Genomic DNA, 12,689 nt, shown 5'->3' with positions numbered 1-12,689 from the left:
CCTATTTGCTGTAACATCTCATGCTTTATGTTGTTAACTGGAATCAAAGGAGTTAAAGATGAAAGACTTCTAGTCAACTGGGCCCTCAGCTGGGAGCCAGTGTGGGTTTGTTCTTTGTCATGTATTTGCAAGTGTTTTACCCAGGTCCAGCCTAGCTCAGTTTTCATTATCGGGTTTACTTTTTCTGCAAATTCCATACTTTAGGTTAAGTAATTGCTGAACTTAAATTCAGTATAATGCTGCTACTGTTTGTTTCTCATGTTTAACTTGGTATTTATTGCCCATATACTGAACAAACCTTTTATAAGCAGTTGTTTACCATTTGAACATGCAAGCACCATTAAAGATGCCATGCTTGCTTTCACAGCCATTCTCTTTACTGGATAGACAGAGAACTTTGTTCTCTCTTTCTGTGAAACTGTGTCCATTTTACATCGTACTTGGTTGTTTTCTTTCCAGCATGTAGTGTGTCACCAGATGCTAACTTAAGTAGTATTACAAGAAACCTATCTTTAAGTAGTACACTGTTACCCTTCAAATATTTGGAGTTAGTACAGCATTTGAATGTACTGTTTATGTTGAGACACTGATATCTTGTATTTTCTTGGTGAAAAACATTCTCAAACTGATCATTTAAATGTCACTATTGCGTTTGTACCATCTATTTGGGTATATTATACTCACATTAGGGGACATAGTTTTGCCAGTGCATCCAGTATGTTCATAGTGATATGGTCTAAAAAATGGGCAATGATCCGGGAAGGGGAAAAGGCAGGTAATGAACATGTTGTGGGAAGCATATGAAGCAGGGACTGTGGCTGCAAGGGAATGGAGACTGCATGACTAGGGGACCAGCAAGGTTTGTAGACAGACCTGTTCTCCGCAGGCTCGGGGTGCCAGCTCTTTTTGGTGTGGGCACGTGGGCTGATCTGTGCTGACTGCACAGATTCCCCCTTTTTGCCATAACATAGTAACTCAAGGGCGTACTGAAGTAGCACTAGCTTCATGTTCCCAAGGAAAAGAAGCAATAATTTCAGGAGACATTTCAGGTGATGTCTTTGTCAAAACCACAGCTGAAAGATGTGCAAGTTCATGCACCATGCTTTAACATGGTCATCCTAGCGTACTTTATTTGATGCACATCCATAGTGGATTTCTAGAACATTATGAAGTTTCTTAGCTCTTCTAACAGCACAGATAGGAAATTTATTTTATGTAAAGTCACTGGAGTCTGGCAATAATAACTTCTTTACCACATGGCATTCTCTGTGCCTCCTTACTGTCTTGATACACAATGCAAGATCTTTTCTGGGAAGCAGGGGGTGTAAAGCACAAATGGAAGAAGAAAAAGATACAGGAACACAGGAGGGGTGAAACTAATAAGAAAATTGAGAGTAGGCCTGTAAGAAGCTGTAGCCTGTGTAGGGGACTGTGGTTAAACAGGCATGTAAATGGGCACTGGAATGCAGGCAGCGCTGTGGGGACAAATAATCATGGGAAAGAGCATCAGAATTTGAACTGAGTCAGGGAAGACAGGGAGAAGAGAAGAGGAAATGTGCTCTGACAAACAACTAGCTGTTCTGGGATCCCTGTAGGGGCAGAACACCATCTTAGTGGTCATCTATATATAGCCTTGTTCTCTTTTTGAGTGCTTGTTCCTGCTCTTCGCCAAGAGAATATGGGGAGCACAAGACTGTGAAGTACCTGTTGCATTACCTAGCAGTTGCTCTGCACCCTTAATAGAAGTACAGCTCTGAAGCCTAGTGAATTCCAAGTTCCCCAAGTTTCTACAGGACTTCATTTAATTTACGTATGCTGGGATGTTGTATGCCTCCCTCTCTAGGTGAGCGCCTGGCCCTTCTCAGTGGTAACAAGAAGCTGGCTGAAGTCCTTGGGCTGGGTAGTAGCTTAGTGAGAGGTCAGTGGGTTCTGTGAGTGGTGATAAATGCTCTGATGTAGGTCCCTAGGAAAACAAGGGATCAAATAGCAAACAAGAAATTGAGTAGCATAATTCCATTTTTACATAATGGAGAGAAGAGGCATGGGTGGTCAAGGACTGGAGCACAAGAACTGGAAGTTAGAATTGCTGTTGGAGGAAATTACGTGCTTTTCATTGGTGTGACAGCCTTGCAGCTCCTATGCTGGAGGTTCTCCAAGGGCACTTAGAAACTGACTCAAGAATATACTAGAAGTCAAGAATATATTTGGAATGGGGTGACGAGGTTGCCACCTGGACTTAGATGTGTAGGCATTTATGTGAGCAGGAGAAATTAGCATGGCTGCTAGCCCAAACCTGCTCTTACCTGTCAGCACAAACACTTAAACATTGGATAAGAAAATTGTCTTGATCTGAAAAACAGGCTTACTTTGAAAAGAAAGAGAATTTTCCAGCAAATTTTGAAGGAAATGGGCTAGGCTTTTCTGAACTATAGATCATGTAAAAAAACCCCCAACAACTATTCCCCTTTGAAGCACTTTCTCATTAATTTTTCTTGCGTCTGAGTCAAAATGAATTGAGTCAATTTGAAGTCCTTTTTTTAATAGTTAAAAATAACGGTACTAGGCCTTAACTTCTGCTGCCATTTTGTGTGGTTTCATAGTTGTATGACTTTATTAATTTTTTTTCTCACCTGTACATTTCTAAGAGATTCGCAGAAATGAAAACAGAGAGAATTTATTTACTGATGTAGTCTGATATAGATGTTGCTTTATAAAATATAGCAGGAAAAAAGATCATGCAGCCAGATGCATAATGAAGTTGATGTTCCTGCCACACAAAAGAGTCTGAGGGTTTGTGCAGCTTTGTGACTGGGACTCCCTGCTGAGGTTGGTGGGACCCTCATTTATACATTGAGCAGTCTCACATGCTTTTGTAACTTGGCATGTAACAAGCATTTTCACATAAAACATTGCTGAGTTACTTCTGAATATGGTGGAATTCATTGGAAAGGTCGAGGAGGTAATTGATCATATGCTGACAGCTTGGGGCTCTGAGAAAATGGTCAGATGGAGGGCTGGGATGCAGGAAAACAAACTTTCCAAGATGGTAGCTGTCACTTAGCCAAGCTATACATGTTTTAAGCTTTTTAATCTTTGCTCACAACCTCAGCTTCTTAATAATTTTTTGCTGCTTTTCTGTGAACTCTCTTCAGATGTTGACATTTTACTGGTACTGATGCACCACAGTATTCCAGGTGCAATCTTGAGCTATAGCAGTATTTCTTTGTATTTGCTTGTAGAGCCCTTTTAGAAACTCCACTGCTGCCGCGATGGGTAGTTTCAGAACTTTAGTAATCACTTTCATTATTCTTTGATGTTTGGGTCAAGGACTGGGTTTCTTTCAGGAGCTGCTTAAAACGTTCTTTGCAGCTAGAAAAGTAAGACTTCAGTGTTATGGGACTTAAGGTGGCAGTCTACTGGGACATTGCTTATGTTTATAACAAATGTTTTAATTTCTCTATGCTGTGATCCTAAGTTTCCATATCAGAATGGATAATGTACTAAAGACAAACATACCACTTGGGTGCAAAAAAAAAGGTGAAAAAAAAGTCTACCACTTGGTTTCAGAGATGTAGTTTTCACTGATCTTGTTTACAGCTATGTTTGTTTCCATACGCAGGCTGATGGCTTAAAATTACGCTAGCTGTCAGTCTCTCTGCAGTAAGGTAGAGTATTTTGACTGACTTACTGCAATTATTTTTAGTCAGTCCTGAGGTAATTTATACATTAATGCACTGACAGGAGGAATGGGGAGACAGGCATAAGTGATGTTTTATTAATGACTCTAAAATAGAAAAGAATCTATCAAAAAATGTATATGTTAATTTTACCAATGCTTTATAACAGAATATGGTCATGGATCGGATTTTCTCTGGTATCCAGCCAACTGGGACGCCCCATTTGGGTAACTACCTTGGAGCCATTCAGAACTGGGTGAACCTGCAGGAAGAGGGCAGCTCAGTGCTGTATAGCATTATGGACATGCACTCGCTCACCATGCCCAAGGAACCAGCTGTCCTGCGCCAGAGCATATTGGACACCACTGCTGCCATCCTTGCCTGTGGTATTGACCCAAAGAAGTGCTTCCTGTTCCGACAGTCACTGGTTAGTGCTCCTGTTAAAGTAGATTTGTTTCTCAAGTGAGAATAAGTGCTTTCCTCATATGTTAATGAATGAGCATAGCATTACTGAACATCTTTATCATTGTTGCATTGGTGGCCCTAGAAAATTTTAGCAATGTTGGATTTCAAACTTATCCCTTGCTGTTGTTTTGAAGTAGCTGAAACTATGACTGAGAAGCCCATTCAGGAATAAGTACATTTTCAATTTCCCAAGCACAGCTACGAGTTTGTGCAGCCTGTGAGTAAAGTGCTGAAAAGACCTGTTAGGAGAGCTTTAATTTAGCTCTGTAAGTCTCACGTTAGTGACAGAAAGTTAACTGATAAATGCATAAACGTAGTCTGTGCAGCCATAAAGGCAAGTAGAATATGTTTCTATGTTTTTGTATCAGCACTTACTACTTAATCTGCCAGCTGCACAGTATCTCCAACAGGTGGTTGGTATGGTAGGCTTTGTGTAGTTCCATTGTAATCACCTGGGAGTTATATCTTCTCTGGGATTTCCCACCACCACCACCCCTTCACTATAACCTCCTTCTCATATGCACCTTTTTCAACCTGATCTGGTAATTTGTACATGAAATAATTGCTGCTTCTCTTGACCACCCCAAGGGGTACTGGGCTTACCTTTCTACTTGGCATATGTCAGCCTAGTCTGTCACATGCTGCATTTTCCTGGAACACAGCTTAGTTTCTTGCCTGATTAACTTCCCGTTACTGACTCTAAACTGGCAAACTTCCGTAATTTCCCACTGAGGCAGATGCATCATAGCTTCCACTCTTGTGAAGACATCTTTAAACGGATGTCCAACTTGCAACAGAACTGCGAAGATGATGTGCGCAGGGTCTGAATTTTATCAGTGCGAGATGAAATCATGGTATTACATTCCTCCTTTGAATGTGGTTCTTTACAGGCAGAGCTTCCTGTGGCTGTCAAACTGCAAATGACGATCATAGCTCCTTATCCCTGGTGGATGTTGAAACGATGACGACAGGAACACTTCCTGCTTCACTTTTCTTCTTCATTAAAAAAACAGTCTAAATAGATTATCTCAGAATTCTAGTGGAGATATGTTTAAACTAATTTATCCTGTGCTCAAATCTGTTTATCCTTTTAAATAATTTACCAGCTTGGGTTTTAATTCTGCCCTACTCTGACTTAACTTCATTCACATTGAGGTTGACATTAACTGGAATAATCTCAAGGTGAGTTACAAGCCAGTGAAGCAGTAAAAACCAGTCTGGAGTTTTGTTTTTTCTTGTTTTCAGGTAACTGAGCAATTTAGTTACAACACAGGATCAGTGACTAGGTACACAGAGAGGACTCTTCAGCCTAGAAGAAAAATGGTTTGAAGGTTATGGTTAGAGAGGAATAGATTAAAGGTTTATAAAACTCCAAGTGAAATGGAGAAAATAGATAGGGAACAACTATTTTATCTACTAAGAACTTTAACAGCAAAATAAGATAACACCTGGTAGATTCAGCATGAGCAAAACAATGCTGGATTTCATGAAGCCTGCAATTAGGCTACAGAACTCCTTGGCACAGGATACAGTGCATGCTGAAATATGTATGAATTCAGAAAAGGACTCAACAAATTAATCTGAAAAATCTGTTGGGACTGTTACATACCTGAGGTGCCACCTCTGCAGGAAGTGGAGGACCTTACACTGCAGTCAGACACAGAAAGTATGTTGTATGTTTCACAACAGAATAATGCATAGATCGAGTCTGTGAGTCCCCAAAGAGAAAGTATCAGGGAAATGGTGGGAGGCCAGGACTGTAAGTGATGCTTCTACAGAACCAATACAGTCAACAACCAATGGAAACTTCAGATAGCTAGACTTGAAAAATGTTTTAACTTTATCAAACGGAAGTTTCCACCAAAGATTATTCTGGTTTATATTATGGTGGTGAGGCTGCCCTCTTTTAAATAGACTCCCTTTTATTTTAATTTTTCTTGGTGTTCTTATCTGTCCAGATCTGGTGGTTATTCTTCTTATTCAATCTAAACAATTCTTTGCTTTCTGTGGGCCATGTCTGTTGTCTTGAACCATATCCTTACAAATACTTAGCACACTTGTATCAATACAGCTTTCAGAAGTGGCTGATTCTAGCACATTTTTGAAAGCTCATTGTCACACTGCAAGCAGAACTATTACAGTCATTTGTGAATCCAGACTGTTTCAGTAATGCTTCAAGCTGAAGTGGTTTGTTGACTTCCCAAAAACAAGTCTATTCAAGCTGTATGTAGTGGTCAGGTATGCCCAGAGTTGCACTATGGTCTGTTACAGTCACATTGGCAAGACCAGATGTTTCTCTGGAAGCAATTAAAAGGAATATCTGTGTGTAGCTCTTGATGCAAGGAAAGGAGACAGGAACCTTACTAATGTGATTATTGTTTTAGTACAATAATGAAATAGTACATTGTGGAATGTCATAATATCGAGATGATTGTTCCTAAAAACAAAGGTGTAAGGTGGAGTGCAGCTATTGCTAATCACAAAAGGTTATTGCTTGATTTTTGGATTGGCAGATGCTCAGTTTTCAAAAAAGGACCTGGCCTCTCCTTTTCAGCCACTGTAGCAATCTCCAAGGGTGATATAAAAAGCCACAATTTTGCTTACGAACATTTAGGTGAATTGTAAAGCAGAGTGATCAAAATGGATTGTATACTGAACGAGGTTGTACTTCCAGAGGTTATCAGGAAAGCAGTGAAAATCAAGCTGCAAATAGAGAACTGGTTTAGGTATTTGGTTATGGGCAAAGTAGCTTTCTTTTTTCAATATCAGATCAAACTGATAAATGAGTGAGTTCTCAGTAGATTAATGTACTACAATTATTGCAGTATTTTGAGTCCTATCTTGAAAATTACCAAGTCTGTCCATCACTGAAGTGCTACTGCAGTTACGTCTGATTAACGGTTCTTTTTTTTTTTTTGTTTAAACATCATGAGACAATATTATTATGAAATAAGAAATTTTGGTTCTAATCACCAAAACCAGCTACAACTAATGACTGGTAGCACGGTGGTTCTGTAGCAGTAATAGCAGAATGAAATTCTTGCACTGCAAAAGTATGCGAGCAATGGTAAGCCCCATTAAGGGAATTGCTCATGCAGTCACTATTGTAAAATGCTGCTGTGTCCTCTTACTTTCTCTGGATTAACCTGGGTAAGAATGGTGCAGAATTGCTGAAAAAGGAGATTTTTTTGTTTGTTTGTTTGTTTGGCCTGCTCTTCCTGTGCTTTCTGTTGCTTTTTGTGTTGCTTCTCTGGAATATGTTTGCCATATGTGAAAAAAGGATTGATTCAAGAAACTTTGTTTCCTGAAAGGCATGTACATTTAGTAAGTTTCACTGTGAGTAGGCTTTTATTTACAGCAGGGTTTTTGCAGATCAAATCTCTAATCCAGAGCTATCTGAAATACCTGCCTCCAGAGCTCTCCCACATTTTATCATCCTTTCCAATACAAACAAGAGACAAAAGGCTGAAGAATATTAATCACAGATTGACTGCTGGGAAAAAGTCTGATGAGAACAGATACCTCTCATGTATACAGTAGGTCCAAAAGGTGCTGCTTATGATAAGGATACAGGGGAAGTTGTCTTGGAGTCCCAGAACTGATTTCAAGTATGTCCTTGCCTTGCAAGTAAAATTAAACAACAGTGAGAGGAATTTTGCACAGACTGATTTTTATTGTATTTCTTAGACGATATGTGGCCTCTGTTCTTATGTATCAGTTATACAGCTAAGTTACCTATAAATAGAAAGTGCTAGTTTGACGAAAATTAGTTTTGTATGCTTCAGAATCTACCATTTGTAAATTAAAGGTTTTTATAACATACAGAAACAGAAAGTTAATGGCTGGCTGTTAATTTGGTCTCCATACATAGCAGTTCGCTAAATACCTCCCACACTTACATTACCATATACAAACTTGAACTCCATCTTAGGGAAGTAGTGGCTACAAAGAACAAGTGATGATAACTTGAAAATAGTTGGAAGCAAGAAGGATGATGATGAATATTTAAGGTAGTGTTTGGAACCACATTGTCTGTGAAGGGTTATAAACAAGCACATTTAATTAGAGTATAGAAAAAAACAATTGTGGAATAAGTTGGACACTAGAATGGCCTCCCAGTGAGAGAAGCTCTTTTGTTACAGCTTGTTTAATTATATTTTCTTAAGTAGGAAGACAAGTCATAGAAGATTGATGATTTCTGTAAGAATAAAAATAAATGCATAAATCAAAATAATCCACTTTTATTTGGAGCACAGCTGCAAGATGTATGAAACTCTTTGCTCTTAGAGAAAATAATGTCAAGATATGCTTTAAGTGGCTGCCTTTGCCTACCAGGCATAAAAAGAGAAGTAACAGAATAATGACTTACACAACATATCCTGAGAATACTAGAAGAAAGAGCAAATATATTCCTTAAATTGTACCATAACTGATAAAAGCTGCAACAGTCATCTTTCATAAAACTTAGAATGTTTTATTAAAAACAAAAAGGACTACAGGAGGGAAATAAGGAAGACAGTAAGCAATCTGCACACATGGTAAGCTTATACAGTGTAACCTGTTTTCTCTGACTCCTGTTTGGGTACAGTACACATTTCAATTCTTACCCATAACCATCTTGTATCTCATCTGCTTCACAGTCAAAACAATTTTAGAAACCGCTGTTGCTTTTATGTGGTTTCAGGCTGTTCTTCCTGTCCATCTACCTATCGTAGTAGACACATGCTAAAAGTCCCAAGAGAAACTAGAATTCCATCAGAGTTGATCAGCAGACAGTGGTTGATATGCTGCACTAACACTTCTCTGAGGAGTCCTGTGAGTTTCTGGACAACATAACATTCAGTTTCTGGGCGGAAAATTGCAGTTTTCAGCCTTCTGGATGGGGTGATTTATTTTCTGCGTATAATCAGCTGCAGTATTCGTGCAGTGTGCAAGCAAATTGAAGCAGTAACTCTGGGAGGTGGGAATTTGCCAATTTGTCTTAGCCTTAACTCCAAAAGCAAAAATACAACAATTTAAATCTGTGCACTAACTGTTTCACTGCTATTATTTTCCAGAAATATCCAGCTGCTTTGTTTTGTGGGCAGGGTTTGAATGGATTAACGCTACTTCTTGTCCAATTTTCAGAGGGGCTTAAAAGCTTCCATTGCATCATAGCTTATAAATTCATTAAAGTACATTAATTTAGCATGGTCCATTGAAAACTTCCTGTCATAAGAGGAAGTATGTGACTATTTAATTTAGAAAATTATTCTGCTCCTCTCATCCCTCGGTTTTCTCCCCCACAGGACTAGGCTAGACATAACTAGAGCTCAGGGGGAAGAAGAGTCATGGTTCAATAGGATTTTTATTTTTTTTCCTTCATTAATTTACCTGGTTTATCTCATCCTGTTATGTAGCTGTTATATGTTCCTCTCTTCCAGACTTTTGGGCACACCAAATTAATTACTGAAACAGTATTGTGGGTTAGACTAGGAGAACGCTTCCGACATTATTTCGTAAAGAATAAAGGAAGGGAAAAGGGTGTCTTGGCCAAATAACTGTGCTCTATCTGGCTTTATAATCATATCACCTGATTCCAGTAGGGGTATTCTTGGTCAGGCTCTTTGAAGAGACAGATCTTATTTGTATAAGCCATATATTAGCCAAATATAAATAATGATAAGTTATTAAAATATTCATAGGTAATAGTGAAAGCTGTAAATACTGATAGATTTACCAATGATAGCTAGATAACCACCCCCAAATTCAATACATTGCTTAACATGTTCTTCAAATCAGATGTTGCCTTTGTAACCTTGAACTTACTCCACCGACATTTGAATTATTTCTTTGAACAGGAATTTGGGATACCATGTCAAATTGTATGTCATAGAAGTATCTCACTGGATGTTCAGCTGCTGTGTGCATTTGATTCAAGAGCAGTCTGTTTTGTCTTGTTTATGGCCCCATTATTCTCTCTAGCTGTATAATATGGAGATGCATTATCAAGTATCCTGAACATGTTGCTTGCAACCTTAGGCATTAATAAAATTTTCCCTCTTATTCAAGAAAAATAAATGTGAGGAGCACTTTCTTCTAAAAAGCCTCTTGAATCTCTGGGAAGCACTAACTGGCACTTCTAGAAGAGACAAAAATCATAAAAAAAAGTTGCATTTTTTTTTTTAAATTTGGGACACTTCCCTCCTCTTTTCAGATTTTTCTTAGTACACAGCTACCCAGATTACCTCCCCAGACCTGTTTGTCCCCTGCACTGTTAAAATCAAATCTTTGACACTCATTGTCTATTTAAAGTGTAGCCCTTAAAGAGGTTATGCTGCTGAGGGGAAGCTGTTCCCATATAACAGCTATGCAGTGAATTTACAGTCCCTTACAGAGAAGGGCTGTAGGTTGCAACTTGAGGATATCTGTCTTGAAAATGAAATGCTGCATCCCTTTTTGCAGGAAGCTACTTCAGCTGCTGACACACAACTTTGTGTAATGAGCTTCAGAAAGCTGAGTTCCAGTGTTGTTGATTTGCCTGCTTTCATGTCTGCGTACAGCATCCATGCTTTTCCCTCTGTTATTGTTCTTGAATCTCATTGCTTGCTGTCCTTCTCAGCTGTATGTCTCAGCATGAAAACTCATCTAGAATTACTTGGGCTAAAAGTAGCTATTGGTTTTCCATGTATATATCACCAACTGTGGCTGTGGCCAGGGAATAGCAGCAATAACTTGGTAGGGAATAGCTAGGATCAAGGACAAAGTGATAGATCTGCAGGGAGAAGCCCTGAGGCTGTACTTCAGCACATAACACCCCAGAGATGATCCAAGTGTAAATTGTGATCTGAGTTTAATAATGTCAAATGGCCACACAAGTAAACAATTAAGAAGCTATTTGTCTGTAAAGAGGGAGAAGCAGGGCACTCAGCCCGGTGAAAAGGGAGAGATGTTTGTGCCTTCTAGGTAGTTGCTCATTATCACTTGGAAGTGGTCACCTCTGTTATATGTGTGCTTTAAAATACTATAAAATAAAAGGAATCTGACTATGCAGACTCAGGCTTGTCGGGCCACAAGCAAGGGATGTAAGTAGTTTGTTCTGGAAATAACTCTTTGATTAGTGGTTAGTGAGCCCGGTTGTGGGGGATGCTTAATGCAGTGGAAATGGAAGGAGGAAATGTGTTGCTGGTGGACAGCAGAGAGATGACCATCTCGACCCTTTGAGAAATGTGGATGGTTTTTACAGACTTGTAACAGATTAGGAAAGAAAACTTTGTTAAAGTGGGTGAAAGCACAGAGCAGGAAAAAAGAGAAAAACAATGTATTTACTGAGAAAAGCAAAGGGTGTTATTTGGGCTGTATAAAAAAGAGGGGGTCACTATATGGATCTGGTTAAGCTTTTCTGTGAAAACTGCTAAATGGGAAATAGTTGGCTTTGTAAGGGAAACAATAAATAGAAGACTTACAAGACTGTTAGTCCTCCAAATATTTTTAGCCAAGCTCCAAGAAATATTTCCTGAGAAAATAATGTTTATATTGAAAACAGGCTATTATATTCTTTCAGGACACAAAAGTGGCTGGAGTTGACATGAAGGATTTAACGGATTAGATAGCTGTTCTTCAGAGTTACCAGTGATTGTGACATTCTTGGAGGCTGGTTTGACATACATTTGAGGAACTGTCAGTGGCTGTGAGTTTTGCTTGTTGGAGATGTAATGCTGTTCTTCTACATTTTGTAGTATTTTTATACTGGGGTATTTGGGGGAGAAGGCACTGCTGAAAAACTGTTGTCTTCATTGGAGAAGAGCTAAGCTTATTATTACTTGTTCTCTTTTGGGAAGGTAGGAACATTCCTGAAGTACATCATAGCTCCAGAGGGTGCTTCTGGTGTTGGATTTTTATAATACAAAACAAAGTTCTTTAGTTGTTCAAACTAAGTAATAATATATTTCAGAATAAATGTTCAAATGTTCAAAATAATAATAACTAAATAAACACAAAATAACCTTAATTGATTGCAACTCTGTATACTTTTATTTCCTAGAGTTGTAGGTAGATGTCAGGTGAAGTCTTTCCAAAAAAAAGAAAAAAGAAAAAGAAAAAAAGCAAACAGAGACCTCTTTGACAGTCCTATTCTTTTTAATGAAAATTGTGTGAGAAGTGATGCTTCTTTGACAAAGATCTTCCTTGTGGTGGCAGCACGATAAATGCTGCCTAACACAATAGGAAGCAACTGAAAATCATTTCACAGATTGATACAAAGATGAGATATCTTTTCTCTATTTTGTTTCATTTCACTGTTTGAATTTACTGGAAGGATTGCTTCTTTCTATAATACTATGGGGAAATGAAAATCCTTATGTGTGAAAATACTAGAATGTAACAGTACTACTGACCCACCAATCCAGATGATGGTGGTTATCAGGAGATGTTAAGTGAGATAAGAGAATCTGCAAATTTAGGACAGGGAGCAATGGTATTACATTTTAACTATCCACTTATAGCCTTTATCAAAATAAGACATACAGATAAAATTTTTGGATGCAATAAATTATGCTTTCTAGTTTT

General features: G+C 38.5%; 1 protein-coding gene across 4 annotated transcripts in view; it reads left to right on the top strand.

Moving 5' to 3' along the window:
• Positions 1-12,689, top strand: part of WARS2 (tryptophanyl tRNA synthetase 2, mitochondrial) — a 51,456-nt gene that overhangs the window by 17,328 nt on the left and 21,439 nt on the right. For 3 of the 4 annotated variants that reach the window (XR_008747665.1, XM_055807184.1, XM_055807185.1), the window contains one exon: positions 3,847-4,104. The exons of the other annotated variant lie outside the window; for it this stretch is intronic. Coding sequence is in view for 2 of the 3 variants with exons in the window: in XM_055807184.1 (XP_055663159.1) it covers positions 3,847-4,104 (258 nt within the window). In the remaining variant the exon portion in view is untranslated. The remainder of the gene's footprint in view (positions 1-3,846; positions 4,105-12,689) is intronic. 4 annotated transcript variants of the gene reach the window in all.

Source organism: Falco peregrinus, chromosome 6, assembly GCF_023634155.1.
Source record: "Falco peregrinus isolate bFalPer1 chromosome 6, bFalPer1.pri, whole genome shotgun sequence".
NCBI classification, from domain to species: Eukaryota; Metazoa; Chordata; class Aves; order Falconiformes; family Falconidae; genus Falco; species Falco peregrinus.
The sequence above is the reverse complement of the archived record's forward strand: the minus strand, read 5'-3'. Positions and strand labels throughout refer to the sequence as shown.